The sequence below is a fragment of the Mycteria americana genome, chromosome 1 (assembly GCF_035582795.1).
Source record: "Mycteria americana isolate JAX WOST 10 ecotype Jacksonville Zoo and Gardens chromosome 1, USCA_MyAme_1.0, whole genome shotgun sequence".
Classification (NCBI taxonomy): Eukaryota; Metazoa; Chordata; class Aves; order Ciconiiformes; family Ciconiidae; genus Mycteria; species Mycteria americana.
In genome coordinates, this window is record NC_134365.1 from 86632842 (window position 1) to 86652715 (window position 19874).

General features: G+C 42.7%; 2 protein-coding genes across 3 annotated transcripts in view; one reads left to right on the plus strand and one right to left on the minus strand.

Moving 5' to 3' along the window:
* LOC142413637 (rap1 GTPase-activating protein 1-like) overlaps positions 1-19874 on the minus strand; it is a 74879-nt gene that overhangs the window by 4764 nt on the left and 50241 nt on the right. The window lies entirely within an intron of this gene.
* GSTK1 (glutathione S-transferase kappa 1) lies at positions 11981-19854 on the plus strand. 2 transcript variants are annotated; one of them, XM_075510244.1, is made up of 8 exons: positions 11984-12162; positions 12790-12871; positions 13644-13772; positions 14114-14214; positions 14630-14665; positions 17476-17592; positions 18122-18215; positions 19550-19854. In XM_075510244.1, exons 1-8 carry the CDS (start codon positions 12097-12099, stop codon positions 19597-19599), a joined length of 675 nt encoding a protein of 224 aa, XP_075366359.1. In that variant the 5' UTR covers positions 11984-12096; the 3' UTR covers positions 19600-19854. The 2 variants fall into 2 exon arrangements, with proteins under 2 accessions (XP_075366369.1, XP_075366359.1); XM_075510254.1 differs by lacking the exon at positions 18122-18215 and having other exon boundaries at positions 11981-12162.

The window sequence follows — 19874 nt, forward strand, 5'->3', positions numbered from 1 at the left end:
TCTGGTCGTCTGATGGAGGTTCCATGTCCCTAGGTCCAGCCAGTAGTGAGCCTGAGCATGTGTAAGCATGCACACGCATACAAGCACATATAATGCACCCAGGATACACAAGGCTGGCTTGTAGAGCCAACACAGAAAACATAGCACTCAAACACAAGCAGCACCGATGGCCTCATCCTGTTCCCCTCCCTGGCTGACCAGGATGAAAGCCTATTGGTGGAAAATGTATATGTACACACACAATATGGATCCCTCCAGTAGTTGGCCTTAGACACTTAGTCTATCCAGTAGCTGCCCCTGGATCCTAGGTCTCTCAAGTTGATGCCACCTGCATGCCACCTGGAGGCCCACAGAACCACTCCAGTTTCTGGTAATCAGACCTACACACACACACACACACACACGCACACGAACACTATACTTCCACCAGTAACTGGCCTTAGTCTATCCAGCAACTGGTCCTGGAACCCCCTGGCTTTCCAGTTACTTCACACACCCACATGCACACTAACACCCACACATACGCACAACGCATTCCCCAGTAACTGGGCTTAGACACGCAGTCTACCAAGTTACTAGCCCCTGGATCCCCTGACCTCCCCTAGTTGGCTGGTGTCTGGGCATGTGAGCCCCCGACACCCAGAGTCCTACCCCATCTAAGACCTACTTAGAGGTCTAGGAACTCCGGTCCCTCCAGCTGCTGGCACCACAGATGCACAGACCCCCCTGACCCATGGTCCAGCTCTGGTTGCTGGCACTTAGACCTCCATACACACACATACACACAGAATGGAAAGCCCCCTTACTTGGGAAAACAGTTAGAAATGGAGTTTAATAGGAAGATAGGACAGGTACCCCTGATCAGATGCAGGGCATGGCCAAAGACACATACTGGCCAGCAGCCTATTTACATGCCACCAGCCCCTTTTATCCCCTTATCATTCTATTTTCTCATGTTTGTTCTTCCCCAAACTACATCGATCCCTCCTTCTCTGTGCTTTTGTTTCCTCCCCTAAGCAGCCCATAGTAAGTCTTCTATGATCCCAATATGGTCTTCCCCTGTATCTCATAATAAGTCTCATACCTTTGTGGGCAACAACACCCCTCAGTCAGTAAGGTGGGTTACATCCTCTTAATGGGTTTCAAACATAGACAATGGGCTGAGCACTATCCTGTGATAGCTCCAGGAGGAGCCAGATCAGGGCACACATGGGATGGACAAGGACAGATCTACTAAATTTGCAGTGTGTCAGATAACACTTGAGGCAGTAAAACAGAGTTGGGTTATTTAGGGATATTGAAGAATTGCCTTTATTAGAAGTCTTTAAATCAGTAACCTGTTTTCTGGGAACAGTAAGCTTGATCCTTGGATATGTGTACGTGTAGCAGGAGGCAGGATGAGACAAGCATTTCTCAGGTCTTTCACAGCCATGCATATCTAATGGTTCTAATTTCTGGAGAAGACAATGGACAGCCCATGCTGCCAGCTGCACAACCATGTAAAGGTAATGGGTACAGGATGTGCATTTATCTCAGTGTTCTTCCCTTCATGTTTTCAGACTGGAGTCCTAACGTGTCAGGAAACAAGAACTCCGAGGCTGAGAAAGATTCATCCCCTGCTCTTGAAAATACAGGCTATGATGACATTGAAGAGCTGGGACACTGATAGAGACTGCTCAGCTATACTAACCACTTTTGGAAATATACCTCTGTTCATAAAATGTTAATCGGGTACTAGTAGAACCAGAACAACCTGCATTTAGGATTAGTTTACCTAAGTTTGGTTTATATGCAGAGAAGTGATTATGTACTTACAAAAATACAAGCATGACTGTTAAGAAAATCTTTCTAATTTCCCTTATAATTTCTTGTTGCCAAGACTGGCTGGACACTTTTTGCTTTTTATTTCTAAATAATTTCATTGTAATTTTTTTTCTACTGAGTTAATTTTTCAACTTAGGACACTTTCTTATTAGAAACTGTTTAAAGACCTCTTCTCAAATTTATGCTTCTCACAGATACACAGGGCAGCTTTCTAGAGATTATTAGGAATGGAGACTGAAGTGCAAGAAAATCATCAAAGTTCTGTTTCATCTTTTGGATATTCTTGCTTGTTACACAGAATGTGAGGACTAGAATTAATTTTCTATATAGTGCTTTGTGAGATGAGAAACTCGGCAAGAGGTTATTCTTGTCCTCACTTTAGATGCAGGTCTATCATTTGAATTATGTACAAGTGAATCACGCATTTGATTGGAGGAAAAAGCCTCTCTTCTCTTTTCTCCCTCTATACCATCATGACTTATTGTCTCCCAAAGTCATACCAATTATACAGTAAGAGAAAGTTTAATTTCTTTCCATAAATGGCAAGTGGTGGTCATACCTATAGGTGTCTGTCATGTCATTTCTTTTAATCACATGAAGGCAAACTGAAAAAGTCCACGTTGATGGAATAGAAGGCAAAGTATTGCTATCTTGGCTCCTAATTAAATTTCTTTCAGGTCCTGAAACAAAAAGCCTCCCTTGCATTCTGTCATCTCTGTTGGCCTCCATTTATCCCTCAAAATCTGAGCCCTACCCTTCTAGTAGGCACTCCCCCTCCACACCAGAAAGCTGCTAATTTATTCAAGAATGTGAAGGAATTTTTTAATGAACCTTATTCAGATCAACTAAATATCTCAAAAGGTCTGAAACTTCAACGTGGATATGATTTTTTGGATCAGAGGATAAATGTACTGGAAACACAGGCTGTTGAGAATTTGCCTAGAGCATGCCAGTGTAATGATGTGTCTAGAAGAAATACTTGTGAGAGTCACCATAACCTAGATGAGACTTTCGTTGGTACATAAAAACAACAGTTGTTCTAGCCATCATGATACATAAAGAAATGTGTGTTTGTCCCAGACAGCTGAGAACACACACAGACAAGCAAATCCTTTCTCAAACAATCTCACTAACCTCATTCGCCCAGCATCAGGACACCCTACAATCCTGTGCCAAGGACTGAGGCAGAAGAGGTTGCACTGAGATGAACCGAATACCTCTTTGTATTCAGTGAGTATCCTGGCAGACCTACGCTTCCCTGGATGTCTCCCTCTCAGCAGTGAATGGAGCCTCCTGTGGAATACTGAGAGAGCACAGGAGTACTCTGTACTGCTATGATTCTGTGATGCATAGGATGTTTCTATCTGTGTAACTTCATCCCTTCCAAGCTAGACTGGAAGTAGTGTGGAAGAAATTCAAAAGGAAAGACAAGTCTGGCAAAGACAAGGCACTTTGTTAAAAGAGATCCTAACAGAAAGCAACCACCTTGACATCTAGCTCCAGGCAAGAGTGGTTTACTTCCCTGGTTAAACCTAGGATCACAGGAGGACATAAACCCATTGCAGGAGCCAAGTCTTTGAGAAAGGAATTCTTGCTGCTTGCTTCTCCAGCAGCATCAGCAAGACCTGACAGGCATGCTATAGGTATGCTGTGAGACACAGAAGGAGGGAAACACATACATCCCTGTAATTTAACTGCATCACGCTATCTGCTTTTCTTGGCTCACTAATAGAAAAACTAGGAAAGCCGAAATAGTCAGTGTTTGCAAGGAATAGAAAAAGGCAGCAGAAACTGACAGGGGCAATCAGTTCTATGCCAGAAATAGGTGTAGCAGACTATTTATCCCTGTCAGAATTATCTATACAGGACAGGACTTCCCCTCCCTCAGTGCACCGGGCCGGGCTCCAGCAACCAGGAAGGAGGAATCCCCTGGGCCTCAGAGATGGCAACAACTGATGTCATTGGCATGATCCAGTTGAGCTGAGTACTCCCCAGGTGATCATATATAAGGGTATATAATCCTCAATGTGGCAAGTGGACTGATCTTGGAAATGTGCCTACAGTGTTAAAATTTGTAACCAAACTTCTATAGCATTATGAGTGCACCTGAACGGGACCTGCCCAAGGAAATTTTTAAGATAATTGGAGTAATCGGATTGAAAGCATATTAACAGAACACAAGAATAATAAGAGATGTACAGTGGCTTAACTGTGGGATCTATCAGGCAAAATTTCTACTCTGAGGGATGAAAGCAGATGCTTACAGATGTATAAGACCTCCTATAAGTAACAGATCACTTCAAATTATTAAATCAGAAACAATATTGGCTAACAAGCAGGATGAAAACCAAAAGAATCAGGCTAAGGCTGATCTCATTACAAATCCATCTTTAAAATTTGTGAAAAAAATCAGGTACAAAAGGAAAACAGACAATTGCAAAGGTATAGCCTCATTTTACAGAGAGATTTAAACCTCATGGAGTCTGATAGCAGAACTTTTGAGTATTGCATACAAATTTCAGTGTCACCTAATTTTACTCAGTTTGATCCCTCTGATCCTCCCACACCTATTTTTCCCTATACTGCCTTTAATTCTTTCTCTGAAACATCACTACTCCATAAATAATGTAAATAATGTACCTAGTGGAAATACACATTTCTCACAGCTCCTGTCATTAGACAAACAACTAGACATCCTGCTAGGAAGCAAGAAATGGCTGGACAGGACAACCGAGGGTCAGCCAGTATTATTTTAGTAGCACAAAGGCCAATGTTTCTGAGGATGCTTGGATAAAGATCCTGACCCAAGGGAAAATATACAATTTCTAAAGAGCTTGGACCCTCCTAGGGAACTTTAAAGTTTTTGCCCTTGAAGAACAACAGAAATATGGACACACAGGATGGGTCAGGTTACAGTTTATGTGTCACACTGCATGACATCCCACCCATCAATATCCCTCCCTTCCCGATAATTTAAGTGCTAAAAATAACAGCACTTAAAAGGGGTCACTGCGGGGGAAGAGGGTTGAAATAGCATTCAGAGACCAGCACCACCTCACCCTAGAGTGCCAAAGATGCAAGGTTCATTCACCAGAGCAGAAGGAATTTTGTTTTAGTTCATGTTGAATTTACTCTAAATTAACTACTGAACCACCACAGACTGAGATGAGATACTGGAGTGGGGGACTGAAGGATGGAGATCTTGGGGTCAATCAGTTGGAAATGAGGCACCCCCCTCTGATACATCCTTATACTCTTATGCATACAGATGTATCATGCATCTCACAAACATAACTGAGAAATTATAAGAGATACAGTAAGACTAAAATTCCTCAACCACTAGTTGATGGGCCATCAAGAATCTACAGGAATAGCTTTGAAGAGAGTTGACTTGGACTTTGTAACTGATAAGAAGGGGGAAACAAGAGAAAATGAGTGTTACAGATATTTGAGGGGGTCTGGGGGACTATGCAAAACTTACTAAGGAATGTTTAGGGAAAGAGTCAAAGGTAGGGAAAAAGGGGAATCAGGAAGGAACAAAGTGGGGGAAACAGAGGGGAAGAATAAAAGGGTCCATTTGTGTATAAGCAGCTGCTGGTCAGAACACTTGTTCTAAGGAGCCCTGTGCCTGATCACAGGCTATCCTATCTTACTAATATTTATTAAATACCTTTCTGTTTAATTTCACCCTCTGCCCCATGTGAGACTGTTCAAAGGTCTAGGTGACAGCAACTGGAGAGACCAGACTAACTGAATCAAATGCCAGCAACTTGAGTTAGGTCATGGGTGATAACAACCCATGTCTTTGTGGTGCCAGCAACCAACTGTGGGGGGTCTCAGCATCAGCAACAGGAGGGACCATGGGTCATAGGCCACATGTACCTGGGATGCCAGCAACTGGAGGGACCTGTCCATTTATATTTTCCCCTAACCTGATGTGCATGGGTCCATATGTGTAATTTGCTAGAAATCTTCTGGTGGGGATGGGGTGAATCTGGTAGCTTGACAGAAGCAAGGCTGCCACAGTTCCATGACCCCAGGTACAACTAGTAGTGAGGCTGACAATGTATTCCCAGTAGACACACACACAAACACACATATACAACACAGATCAACACGGTCAGACACACTCAGCACTCACACAAACACAAACAGAACCAACAGCCTCATCCTAGCCCTGCTCTGGCTGATCTGGATGAAGATCCAGACCTGGGAGTGTTGGCTGACAGCCAGCTGAATATGAGCTGGCAATGCGCCCAGGTGGCCAAGAAGGCCAACAGCATCCTGGCTTGTATCAGAAATAGTGTGGCCAGCAGGACTACAGAAGTGACCGTCCCCCTGTACTCAGCACTGGTGAGGCCACACCTGGAATACTGTGTTCAGTTTTGGGCCCTTCACTACAAGAAAGACATTGAGGTGCTGGAGCATGTCCAAAGAAAAGCAACGAAGCTGGTGAAGGGTCTAGAGCACAAGTCTTATGAGGAGCAGCTGAGGGAACTGGAGTTGTTTAGCCTGGAGAAAAGGAGGCTGAGGGGAGACCTTATCGCTCTCTTACAACTACCTGAAAGGAGGTTGTAGACAGGTGGCTGTCGGTCTCTTTTCCCAAGTAGCAAGTGATAGTATGAGAGGAAATGGCCTCAAGTTGCACCAGGGGAGGTTTAGATTGGATCTTAGGAAAAACTTCTTCACCAAAAGGGTTGTCAAGCATTGGAGCTGGCTGCCCAGGGAAGTGGTTGAGTCCCCATCCCTGGAGGTATTTAAAAGACATGTAGATGTTGCACTTAGGACCATGGTTTAGTGGTGGACTTGGCAGTGTTGAGTTTGCAGCTGGACTTGATGATCTTAAAGGTCTTTTCCAACCTAAACGATTCTATGATTCTATGAGTCTAAGATCCACTAGGTACAACGTGGATTCCCCCCCGTAGCTAGGCTAAGACAGTCTAACCGAGTAGCTGGCTACCGGATCCCAGTCTCTCCAGTTGCTGGCACTTGGTCATAGAAGCCCCTGAGGCCACAACCTCACTCCAGTTGCTGTTACAGACCTCCTAACTCACCAACACACATGCATACATACACTCACAACTTTCCAGCAGTTGGCCAGGACTCCCCTGGTAGCCAGCTCCTTCTGTGCTCTTCCCCTTTGAGACACACAGGCATGCACACACAGAGCTTACTGGGACTCCCCTGGTCCCTGTGGTAGCCAAGTCATGGCTACCATGACCGGCCCTTTTTACCCCCTTATACCTCTATTTCCCCATGCTTACTCCTCCCAAAATTGCCTAGATTCATTCCTTTCCCTGTCTTTGGTTCCTCCCATAAACACCGCATAAATCTATTGTAAACCCAAAATTATCTTCCCCTGCATCCCAGACCCCTTTGCAGTACTCCCCCTGCCCCCCCCCTCCCCCCCCCCAACAGTCCTGCTCCTGCTGACTTGATAGATTTTATGGGCTGGTGTCTGTCCTGGGACAGCCCTGGGAGGAGCCCAGGACAGTGTGTTCCACCTCTCAGAGAGGTGGAATTTGGGTTCTCACATGCCATCGTGCCCCTGAGTGCCTCTGGGCTTGCAGAGATGGGCCTGTGACATGCTCCTTTGATAGACCTGGAAGCAGCCAGGAACCACCCACCATTGTCCTTCTGTGCTCCTCTGTGTATGGGCAGATTAGGTTTTTTATAGATAACCTAACAACTTCAAGCTGTACTTCCTGGTTCATAGGAGGAAAACCTGGGAAGCCTCATGTCTGAGCTGGAGGTAGCTAAGGGAGCTTAGAGCACAGTCCTGGGGGGGGGGGCGGGGGGCAAGCTGAGAGGCTTTGCTGATAAGGGATCCGTGAGTGTAAGAATGCTTGTGAGACAAGCATGTCAGTGCATGCCTCTGCCACCAAGTATTGAGCTGGACTAGCTGGCAAGTAAAAGACCCATATACCAGGCAAGAGGGCTCAGATCAGGGCATGAACAGGAGAAGGGCTGAGGGCTCATGCTGATATTCAAGGGATCTGCAAATGCGCATATGCTTATGAATCTAGAGGGTGAAGGGGTGTGTTTTCACTAGTGAACTTAACCCCGAGCAGCCAGACAGCAATAGGACCAAAATATCTATACTTACATTTTTTTGAGTTCTGGTAGCGTTATATGTGAGTGTTGTTAAAGGCAGCACTCTCCCTGTTGCAGTCTGTGTAACTGGCCACGTTAGTGTCCTCTGTATGTATGTGTGTATGCACATATATATCTCTCTGGGACACACACTCAGCCTCACTACTGGCTGAACCTGCACATGGGAAACCAGCAGCCACATCCATAGGCTCCAGTGGCCTGGAAGGAGGAATCCCCAGACAGCAGAGGATGCCAGAGGCAGGTTCTTATAACATCCCTTTATGTCATACTCTACAGTTTTGTTGACCCCTTGAAAAAAACATAAGGCAGGATTCTCCTTTATAGAAGCCCTACCAATTCTTCCAAATACAATTTTTATTCAGTTGTTCATTAATTCTTTTTTGCCACCATGTCTACCAATATGCCTGGTAAAGACCTCACACTGAAGTTTCCCAGCTCTCTCCCAAATCCTTTCTTAACGATTGGCTCACTGCCCAGTACTCAGGTGTTAAGAAAGATTTCAGAGAGAGGTCACAAACTACTGTTGGCAGTTCAGATTCTTCATCCTTGAGTTAAAATTACTTTAATTTCAGAAAGCTGGTTTTGTTGAAAATCAAGATTACAGCAAGATGAGTCATCAGGAGCATATTCCAGGCCCCATGCAATACTACAGGCTTGGGGAAGAGCGGCTGGAAAGCTGCCTGGCAGAAAAGGACCTGGGGGTGTTGGCTGACAGCCGCCTGAATATGAGCCAGCAGTGTGCCCAGGTGGCCAAGAAAGCCAATGGCATCCTGGCTTGTATCAAAAATAGTGGGGCCAGCAGGACTAGGGAAGTGATCATGGCCCTGTACTTGGCACTGGTGAGGCCGCACCTCGAATACTGTGTTCAGTTTTGGGTCCCCCACTACAAGAGAGACATTGAGGTGCTGGAGCGTGTCCAGAGAAGGGCAACGAAGCTGGTGAAGGGTCTGGAGCAGAAGTCTTATGAGGAGCAGCTGAGGGAGCTGGGATTGTTTAGCCTGGAGAAAAGGAGGCTGAGGGGAGACCTTATCGCTCTCTACAACTCCCTGAAAGGAGGTGGGGGTCGGTCTCTTCTCCCAGGTAACAAGTGATAGGACAAGAGGAAATGGCCTCAAGTTGCACCAGGGGAGGTTTAGACTGGATATTAGGAAATTTTTCTTCACTGAAGGGGTTATCAAGCATTGGAACAGGCTGCCCAGGGAAGTGGTTGAGTCGCCATCCCTGGAGGTATTTAAAAGACGTTTGGATGAGGTGCTTAGGGACATGGTGTAGTGGTGGTCTTGGTAGTGTTAGGTTTATGGTTGGACTCAATGATCTTAAAGGTCTTTTCCAACCTATACGATTCTGTGATTCTGTGATTCTGTGATATCTAGGACTAAGGGAGGTTGCTGCCTAGGGGATGGTGACACATTACAGGATGCAAGGGAAGAGCGTTTTGGGATTGCACAGGACTTCTTGTGGGATGGTTAGGGGAGGAACCAAAGGTGGGAAAAGGGAAGGGTTTAGGTGACTGGAGGAGGAACAAGGGTGGGAAAATAGAGGCTAAGGGGATAAACGGCCCAGTCGCATGTAAACAGTTTACTGGTCAGTATACTTGTCTGGCCATGCCCTGCGCCTGTCCTATCTTCTTATTAAAGTCCTTTCTAACTCTTTGTTGGGTGAGGACTCTCTACCATGTGTGTATGTGAGTCTGAGTGCAGCAACTGGAGTCAGACCACAGGTCCCGGTGCAGGTGTGCACATGAGTGTGTGATCGCTGGTGAAGATCCAGCCAGACCAGCCAGTGAGTAGGTGAGGCCACCTGAGAGCTGGGAGCGTTGAGTGGGTATCTAAGGGCCAGCTCTGCGTGTGAGAGTGCCTGTGTGTCATCTTTATCTGTCTTCAAGACAAGATGCAAGGAGAGAATAAACGCTCCACTGGTGCGAAGCAGTAGATTGCTTTCACATCTTAATTATCACCTCAAAGTAGCAGTATTTGTTATTTAGAAAACACGCTCTCTTTATCAAAGGTGATGCATTCTCATGCATATGACTTACTTTTCAAACCACTTTTTAAAGAACCTGCCTTCTTTAAAGAAGGCAAGACTTAGTTTAATAACAAAGGAGGAATCCTTTGTGATCTTAAATTATACTTCCCAATGATTTTTAACAGGACAATTGCTAGACCTAACACCTACATATAAAGACAGTTGTCTTGACTCTACCTGGCTTTATGTTATCACATAACAAGTAATAAATTAAGAGGACAAATAGAGTTGGTTTTGCTTCCTTCTTTCTGTCTGCATTTAATTTCTTTACCTTACTATGAGTGTTGCCAGAGGTAATGTACAGATGGACAGCACTAAATAATGCATGGTTTGGGTAATCTTACAGACCTGAGTCAAACACCTTTAATACAAAGAGGAACAACTTGTGCTCCACTCAAAGATAGCCAATCTGACTCTCTCAGCCAATCTCTCTCTCTTCATATAAATACATATAGTATGTAATATAAGCAGTAATTCTGAGCCAGTTTGGCTTCTATAAGGGAAAATTGAACCTCTTGATTGTTTCTAGTATCAGTGAATGAAGAATTTAATTGAAAAAGTCAAGTGGATAAAATTCCCAGAAGCACTCAAAATCATTTAGCAAATATGTATTGATTATAGCTGTTAATTGTATTGTTATAGCTGTTAGCCCATCCTTACAATGTCATTTCAGAACTACATGTGAAACAGCACATTTCGTTCCCAAGGGTAGATATATAATGATTAATCAATATAGTTTCATAGATTAAACATGTTAAATATAAAGACAAACAGTTCTATTTTAATGAACATCTTATTTTTCAAAGACATAAAAGTTTGTAAGCAACCATAGTTCTATGTTGGAAACTGTTATAATCTCAACATTTAAAATCTATTGTCTAAAGTTAGACACATTCATGTTTTAACTTCTGAAGAGGAACAGGCCCATTTCCAGAGCTTTTGAGTGCTTGGAAACCTGTAAAACCCAGTGGGAGATGCCTATCCAAGAGCTGAATTTAGCCCAGCATATTCAATATTGTTCATTAATATAAGGGCGGAAGTAAAGACCAAAGAGCTGAGTCTGTAGATGTACCTCAGTTACTTCAAAGAGCAAATACTCAATGGTAGAAGAAGGTGGTGGGGAAGCATACTGCACTTCCAAACCAGGCAGCATGAAAGCTGAAATTCACTTTCCTAAGGCCAGATTGTGATTGTCTCTGAACATCCAAGTTGAGTCATCTGAGGAAAGATGATGGAATTAGCACAGGCTGTGTGCTTTTGGAGGAGCTGACTTTGTGCTGTTGCTCATGTACACAAGCCATGCTTAAAATAGTGAAATAAACTTGAGTATATCAAAAAGGAGACGGGAAGTAGCAAGATAGTATTTTGCCACCCTGTGCCATATGCTTCAATGGGATACTGGAATATACTTGACAAGATTTTTAAATATCATGAAAGGAGACAGAAAGAGACTTACAGATTATTTGACTGGTGTGTGTAATATAATACAAAAAAAAGGATAATACAAAAAAGGAAAAATAGTAATTGTTTCTGTGCTTTAGATTGTAGCATAAGAAAATTCTTAAAAATGTCAGTGTACTTAGAAAGAATGGTTCATAACTATGAATTTTTTAGCTAGCAAGAACTTCAATTTGTTACCCCAGCCGATTAGTTTTCGGGGGGAATTTTTTGCTTTTAAGTTTTACACACCCTCTGCAGGCTCCAGCAGGGACGCCGCGCTCCCGGGAAAACATGCCGGCCTGCTCCGCCGAGTCAGCTCCCGGCTTCCCTCCTCGGGAGCCTCCTCTCCTCCTGCCTCGCCACGGAGAAGGGCACAGGCCCCCTCCCGGCTCCCTGCAAAGCCCCGGCTCCCGCCCCCACGCCCCCTCTTCCTCCCAAGCCGGGCTTCAAGGAGAGACAGCAAAGGGCACCTCACAGCTGGGACTGGGCCCCAGCCATAGCAGGGCGCGCAGCGACACACAGAAACACCGACAGAAGGGGCCAGAACGGCCGAACGCCGCCTACGGCCTCGGCAGGGGAAGGACGCCCCGCCTCCGCCCCCGCCCCCCGCCTGCCCCGCGGGTGGTGTCGCTGCCGCTGGGGCGCGCTGGGTAGCGGCGGCGGTGGGACGGGACAGGACAGGACGGGGCCAGGATGAGGCGTACGGTCGTGGAGCTCTTTTACGATGTGGTGTCCCCTTACTCCTGGCTGGGGTTTGAGGTGAGGAGGAGAGGAGACGGAGGGAGGCCGTTCCCGAAGCGCCCCGCCGTTCTCCCGCGGCCCGGGCCTCTGCGGCGGCCCACTCCCGGGCGGTCGGTCCCGCCGCTGCCTCTCCTTCAGGAGGCGGCTGAAGGGCAGCTTGTCTGGCCGACTCGTGCTGCTTTCTCACCCTGCTGCAGGCAGCCCCACCTTATGTTTCGGTTTTATTTTTATCTCATTTGTGAGAGTTATTTTGGTTTCTTTCTCACGTGTTGAAAACCGGGGACACTAAGGAAGCGTGTCTCAGCCAAATGGCAGCATGGCCTGTGCATATTTGGGAGTTATTGCTGAACATTTTGCTTTACGGATAGTTTTGATGTTTAACAAGTGCAAGTGTCCACTCATGAGCTTGATCTTTTCCTTATTTACCCCTGCTTAGACTTGTACTACCAATGTGGTCCTTTCAGGTTTTTTGAGATCAGAGCTCTCTGGCAGCATCCAGAAAAGGCTTTTAGGACTGCCACTAATACAACAGAAAAGGATTTATATGCAGTGTCTATTTAATGCCTTAGCTTATTTCCTAGCTGCACACAGCTCTACAGACATCTCCTCTGACTGTTAATCCATCACTACTTTTTTGTGTTGCAGGTGCTCTGCCGGTACCAGCACATCTGGAGCATTGATCTGCGCTTTCGTCCAGCTTTCCTTGGTGGCATAATGCAAGCAACTGGTAGGCAATATGAGGAAATTAGCTCTGTAGGGAAATAACTTCTTCACTAGTAGGACACTAGTGAGCAAGCTCTTAGTGAGTGCAGAGCCCCCAGAGCCAGCTTTAAACTAAGTTTTGGCACCAATAACAAATTAACTGTAGGATTGTGGAGCTCAGCAGTGACTGAGAAATCATCCACAAGGAATTTCATACTGTGCAACTACACAGCCACTGTTTGTGGCACATACAGTCTATGCCAAAGTTTCTCAGTTCTAAACTAGGATAATAATAATTTGATATGGAATGTTTTCCTAAAAGTTTTCTGTTGAGTTCAAACCAGAATTAATTTGTGGAACACTTGGAGTTTGTAATATGCATAAAGGATCCACGTATGCCATAAAATAGTACTTGTGGCCTTATTAGAACAAGTTAATCACAGAGACTTATAACGCATAAATCATGAAATTAACAAGTCTCTACATTTGTTTATCCATGCATTAGTAGTTGTTTAGCTTAAGTCATCTGTCTGAATCCATATAAATCCCTGCTAGGACATTTGTACCTTGGTTTAAAACTGATTCTGCTATCTTAAAGGGTTGATCTGTGCAAAACCAAAATAAATCATGTTTAAATCCTAGCATTATCTTTGGAAAAGCTGTGTATGTTTCAGTAAGCCAATATGAAATTATACTCTTTCTTAGGCACATCTATGGATGAGGTCTAATTTGTCCAGTAGTTTTGTCTAGTGTTATTATAATACAGTTGAAAATCTCAACAGAACTTTTTCTGAAAGGTAACAAGCCTCCAGCAATGTTGCCAAAGCGTGCTGAATACATGCTGAAGGATATAAAAAGGATGGCAAAATACTACCAAGTGCCTGTACAAATTTCGGAAGATGACTTCCAACGTGTCCTTGGTACAAGTAAGTAAGAGACTTAAATTAGCTGGTGTCTTTTGACTCTAGTGCTTCTGGTTCAAGTTCTCCCTAACAGTAAAGGTGAAGATGAATTCCCTGTCCACAGCCTCTTCCTGTATCTGTGAGCAATATGAAGTATGTGCACTTTTAATCATAAAAGGAACTTCTGGAGAAATGTGCTTGTGAATTATATCAGCATGGAGGATACTATGAATCAACATAAGCTTTACTGTTTGGGGACTGTACAGAGAAGATCGTACTGTTCTTAGGTAGCACTTGTGTGGACTATCTGTTCCTGATCCTGTGCCTTGTTTCAGTATGTTTCTCTGTCTCCCCACTAATCCCAGGCAGTCTTGGGGCCATGCGCTTTATCACAGCCATTGATATGACACAACCACAATACTTGGAACCCTTATCTAGAGAGTTCTGGATACGTTTTTGGTCACAGGTCAGTACTTTATGATGCCAACTTCTTGATCCTCTCTCTGTCACCCTTCCTGTCCCACTTTGTTCAAATGTTGCATTCGAGCAAGAGAAAGGAAATGTCTTAATGAAAAGTCATAGCAGGAAACTTAAGGTCATAGTGGTTCAGGAGCCATTACAAGAAAAGAACTAGCTTATAGTCAGCTTAATTTGCCTTCTTTTAGGTATGTATGCTGAATCCTATGGGCTGAGTGGGTTAGTAGTTCATACTAGAAAGCATTTAATACATTCCTAGATTAGGTGACTTAAAACTTTTTCTGAGGAAATTCTCCAGCAACTAGTATTGTTTTTATTTCTATTTTCTTAGAAAACTTGCTGTCAAGTCCAGACCTGAGTTTTTGTTCTTAAGTACTGAATTACTTATTTTATTATTTTACCAGCATGAAGATATCAGCCAGCCAGAGAATATATTGGCCGTAAGTGTCTCCTTTCTGTTGGTGCTTCTGCATTTCTGATACAGATTCTTATTGATGGCTTGAATCAGTAACAGACATGAAGACAGCTTAGTCAAATGATCACTTGGAGTTTTGAAAAATTTCAGCTAGAAAAAAGTGGATTTAATTTCCCTAACAGCTCTGTTTGAAATGATTTTTTTTTTTTGGTCATGCTTTGAATGACACTAGAACCAGAATCTCCTTTTTTGTTAATTCATGTGGCAAAGATGGAAAATTAATTATCTGCTAATACTGTTTTATTAACAGTAGCGAAAGTATGATCAGTGTCTCCAGAACGCATTGAGGTTTTGCTGCTATATGATATCTTCGGGTGAAATGCAACACTTTGGGAAAGTTTACTTTCCTTGGAGTGATGGAGCCAGGCTTTACTATTAAGTTCAGTGCTGTATTGCCTTTTTACATGCTCAGAAATTATACTCTTTTGATGTATTTTCTTTTGCTGTTTAGATTTTGTTTATTACAGTAAAAGCTGTAATGGCATGTAAGTTAGTATACCATGAGATCCTCTTTAAGGGCTCTCATTTCTACATTATTTTATTTTTTAAGTTCTTGGAATATGAAGAAAAGAGAGGAATAGTCCATGACTAGTCTCTCCTATCCAACATCTCTATTTGAAAATTGAAACCTGCAGTCTTGCTGTTTCCCCATAGTCCTTGCACTTCAGCTTCATCTTAGTGTACCTCTTTTACCAGAATTTCAGCAAAGGTTTGCATTTTGCCTTTTCAAGAGGCAAGATTTGGAGGATATAATTAAACTGTGGTGCATTAACCCTGATAGGCAGCTGAGCACCACACAGGTGTTTGCTTACTTCCCCTCCACTGCCCAGTGGGGCACAGGAAGAGGAAAAGAAGAATAAAAGCAAGAAAACTTGTGGGTCGAGATAAAATTGCTTAATACGCAAAGGAGAAGTGGAAGAAGAGAGAAACAAACAAGACAAGCGATGCAAAGGCAATCACTCACCACCTCCCAAGGGCAGACTGATGCTCAGCCAGTTCCCAAGCAAAAGGTGGCTAACCGCCCTAAACCCCCTCCTCACTTCTTGTTGCTGAGCGTGATGTTATATGGCATGGAATATCTCTTTGGTTAGTTCAGGTCATCTGCCTTGTTGTGTCCTCTTTCAACCTCTTGCGTACCGCCAATCTATTCACGGGGAGCGGGGGGAGGGTGAGAAACAGAAGGCCTTGACACTGTGCAAACCATTCAATAATACCTGAAACATTAGTGTTTTATCAGCATTGTTTTGGTCACAGACCTGAAACACAGAACTATAGGAGCTGCTGTGAAGAAAATTAACTCCATCCCAGCCAGACCCAGTACATAAATATATACAGAAAGTCCTCACATAGTCTCTGAATCCATCATTATGTAAATAAAGATAAAGCAAGGACATGCAGAACTTCAGAGAAACAAACTTCATACTCAGAAAGATCTCTATGTAATTTAGTCACTGTTTGGTGGTCTACAAGTATCCCCCTATGTTCAGCAAGACAGAGAGGTAGGCATCTCCTTGTTTGCTTGTGTCTGTCTTCAGTCACCCCTGCAGCAAGTACTAGACTTTCCTCTCTTCTGGAAATACCTCACCCATCCAAAGGTGGGTGAGGGGTCCCAACCCTTTCATCTGAGTTTTCATAGGTGAATTTATTTTACACATCAATTAGAAAAATAGAATGTTGTTTACTTGATACAGTTCCTTAGTATTTTTTTACTTCTTTTTTTAGTCAGCAGTTACTTCACATAAATTACTATAGAAGTTTTTGAATCCTGCCCCAGTCCACTTAAATACCCCTTCTGCCCTAACATGGTGAGGACCAGATACTACGTATCTGTGTAAATATTGCAGTCCAAACACTGTGGCTACCAAGCATACACAGCATTTTGTTCTATTCCAGTGCTACACTTGTTTATCTCCTGTTCAAGCAGGGTCAAAAAGAGCTTCTAATCTCCCTGATATGGAAGTAGGAGAAGGTACAAGAAAATGTGGATGCTAAACAAAAAAGTGATTGAGAGAAAGAAAAAATCATTAACATCTACATGTGCAGGACTACTGGTCTATGTACAATACTCTAAGCATTTTTAAATTTTTTTTTTTTAAGAAAAAACAAAGGGCATGTCATTCAGGTAGATGGCATAGAAGTTGACATTTTTTATGAAATACTTTATTAAAATAGGTACTTGTGACTTCAATGTTACCCAATAAACATTGAACCTTTATCTTTGGCCACTTTATCTCATTCCTGTGTGGCAGAGGCACAGAGGAGGCTAAAAACATACAGCAATAATACTAGCAACTGTTTAACCTCTGTGAGTTACAGTCTCTTTCATGCAGTATCACGTATAGATCCTATGTGGCCACATTTGTCATACAAACTGTTTTTGTCTTGGCAGGCTTGTACAGTAAGATTTTTTTTTTTTTGGTAAGTTATCTGATAAGTCATTGGATCAGAGGTTAAACTTAGTATTTATCTTTTTTCTTTCTTTCTTTTTTTTTTTCTGTTTAGGAACTCCTGAAAAAAAGGGCAGATTTGGGGCTTGGAAGTTTAAAATATCCCTTCTACTTTGTATCTGAGAGTTGATAAATGATGAATGGGTTGGGAATACAGCAAGAGACAGTTGTGCAAGAAGTGCTTCAAGGGTATTTTGTAATTTTCTTGGTAATAGACCTTTTGATAATAGACCTTGGGTGATAATACTGAAGATTAAATTAATTAGACCATAGTAGGAATTAGAATGTTTAGTATTAGAGTACTCTTAATTACATCATCTTTTCTCAGGTTGCCAGACAGGCTGGGCTATCATCAGAGCTTGCCCAGAAGCTACTTGAAATGATTTCAACCCCTGCAGTGAAGAACCGACTGAAAGAGACAACAGAGGAAGCAATAAAATATGGGGTGAGATGCTTCCAATGCCATTTGGCATCACAGCTATGCATTCCTTCCATATTAAGAATACTGGGAAGCAAGGAACAATGAAGGTGATGATTAGAAAGCACTATATAGGCCATCTCTCTTAGGTGGTCTTTGCTTTTTGAACATGTGAAAGCTAACTCACTGTTGTTGGTAGTTTATCTCAATGTCATCTGGGAAACCAAGGTTGACCTATTCAGCTCATTCCAGCTGGACAGCAAGGATGGGGAGCTACAGGACCAGTACTAAGAGATACCATTTATCGCTACTTGACAGAAAACTGTGGATTTGTCAGGTTGCTTTTTTTTGCTCCTTCAGAAGGTGCACACAGGCTCTGGAGAGTCACCTACTTTCTGATGGCTCCATTAGACTCATCTTTAAGAATGCAGAAGGTGAAAAGAAGGGGAGGAAAAAAAGTCAAAGTTTTTGCTTTTTATTCCTGAAGATTGATCATGTGTCTGCAAAAATTTCTCTCATTATAACATTCTCTGTTTCATCTCCATGGTGTCAATAGGCATTTGGGATGCCAGCTGTTGTGGCACATTTTAATGGGGAACCTCATCTCTTTTTTGGCTCTGATCGTTTAGAGCTGCTAGGCAGCATTATAGGTGAGTGTACCTAATAACATCACTTTTAGTTTTATGCTCTCACCCTCTTCTAATGAAATATGTAATACAGCTAAATAAAACACTCTTAAGGTCTTTCAAATATTAAATAATGTTGGGTATCCTTCTCATGGGATGAAACTGCTAACTGGAATGTATCTCAGTACAGTTAGAGTGACCAAAGGTGTAGTCCTTTTCCGAACAAGAAGTAACTGGCATTCTCCATCCTTTCTTGGTATGTTTCAAGGCTTTGTGCTCCACATGCCATTCTCAAATTACTACTGAAACTCTTTAGTTTTCAAAGTGTTCATATTTAACCTTTTGGTACTGGGCATTAGGTCTTGGCTAAGATTAAGACTGTGGCTGATACTGGTTTTTTTGTTGTTGTTGTAGTTTTAATATTTTTATTTTATATCTGTTCCTTCTTAATAAAAAGCACATTATCACAGCTCCCCAATCCATAACTTGTAATTACCTAACTACACAACTTTTTTAACAGAAATTCATATATTGATCATCCTTTTTATTTTTCTATTAATAGAATACAAACTTTAAATTTTTAAAGATAATTTGAATAGGTTGTGATAACTAATAAAACTCAGTCACCTGCTTTTACATGAGTTAGAGGGCATTTGACTATTGATCTCAAGATTTGGCACTTGAGTTTGTCACTAGAAAGAGTTATGCACATAATTAGCTCTGATGCATTTGTTGAAAAATTTCAGCAGAAAATCTTAATTAATGTAAATTAAAATTAGTTTAACAGAAGGGAATTAGTTTAACAGAAGGACTTAAACAGAAGGGAGGTTTTTTGAGGTTTATTTTCTTTTCTGGATGGGTTTCTGATTCTATAAAAATATTCTTGATTAAAATGAGAGTGAGAAAGATGAATACCCAACACCCACTACCATAGTCACTAATCCTAATTGGAATCTTATGGCCTAGTTTGTAGTCTCAACTCCAAGGACTTCGACAGATTTTCCTTTTGTTTCTCCCGAGCCTTCCACCCTTTTTTCTCTTCCTTACTCCCAGTCCCTCAAAAAAGGAGTCCTAAAAAGAATTGGCTTCACCCTCATGTGGGGTGCCACAGACCTGCAGAATCTCATGTGTGACAGAGGAAAACAATTCTTCTGTACAGCTTCAGTTGTGACTAGACAGTGAAGGATTTATGGAGCTGGCTGAAGCATGCCAAACAAGATACAAATCCATATTCCATTACCAGTAGTTACCCTTCAAAAGAGGAGTAGGAACGGTCATCCTACTGCAGAAATGTGACTGGCCAATCACTTCGATGTATTAAATTTTAACTTTCTCTTCTGTGCTGGTTTGTCTTGTAGGCAAAAAATGGCTGGGACCAGTTCCATCAGTTCCAAGCCCCAAGATGTAAAAAGTCCTGGGGAAATACATGAGAGTGAAAACACAGTCAATCTTCAGTGATTATCTGAATGTATGCAATTTTATGGAGAGATGGCTTTTCTTGTCCTTAACAGCTAACTTTACAGCTCAGTCTCATCTCTAATTACGAAGAAGTTCAAGGTTTGCCAGTATTACCAGTCCGGCGAGGTCTTTACCAATACAAATGTGCTGCTTTTCTTTCAACAGATTGATGATTAACATTAAAGATTAAACATTAAATATTTAACTTCTTGCAGATTAAACATT

Excerpts from the sequence above, each read along its gene's own strand:
- GSTK1 (XM_075510244.1), top strand. The coding sequence starts at position 12,097 with ATGAGGCGTACGGTCGTGGAGCTCTTTTACGATGTGGTGTCCCCTTAC. Across the intron at positions 12,872-13,643 it reads TGGCATAATGCAAGCAACTG|GTAACAAGCCTCCAGCAATG; the intron begins GTAGGCAATATG and ends TTTTTCTGAAAG. Across the intron at positions 18,216-19,549 it reads GCTGCTAGGCAGCATTATAG|GCAAAAAATGGCTGGGACCA; the intron begins GTGAGTGTACCT and ends TTTGTCTTGTAG.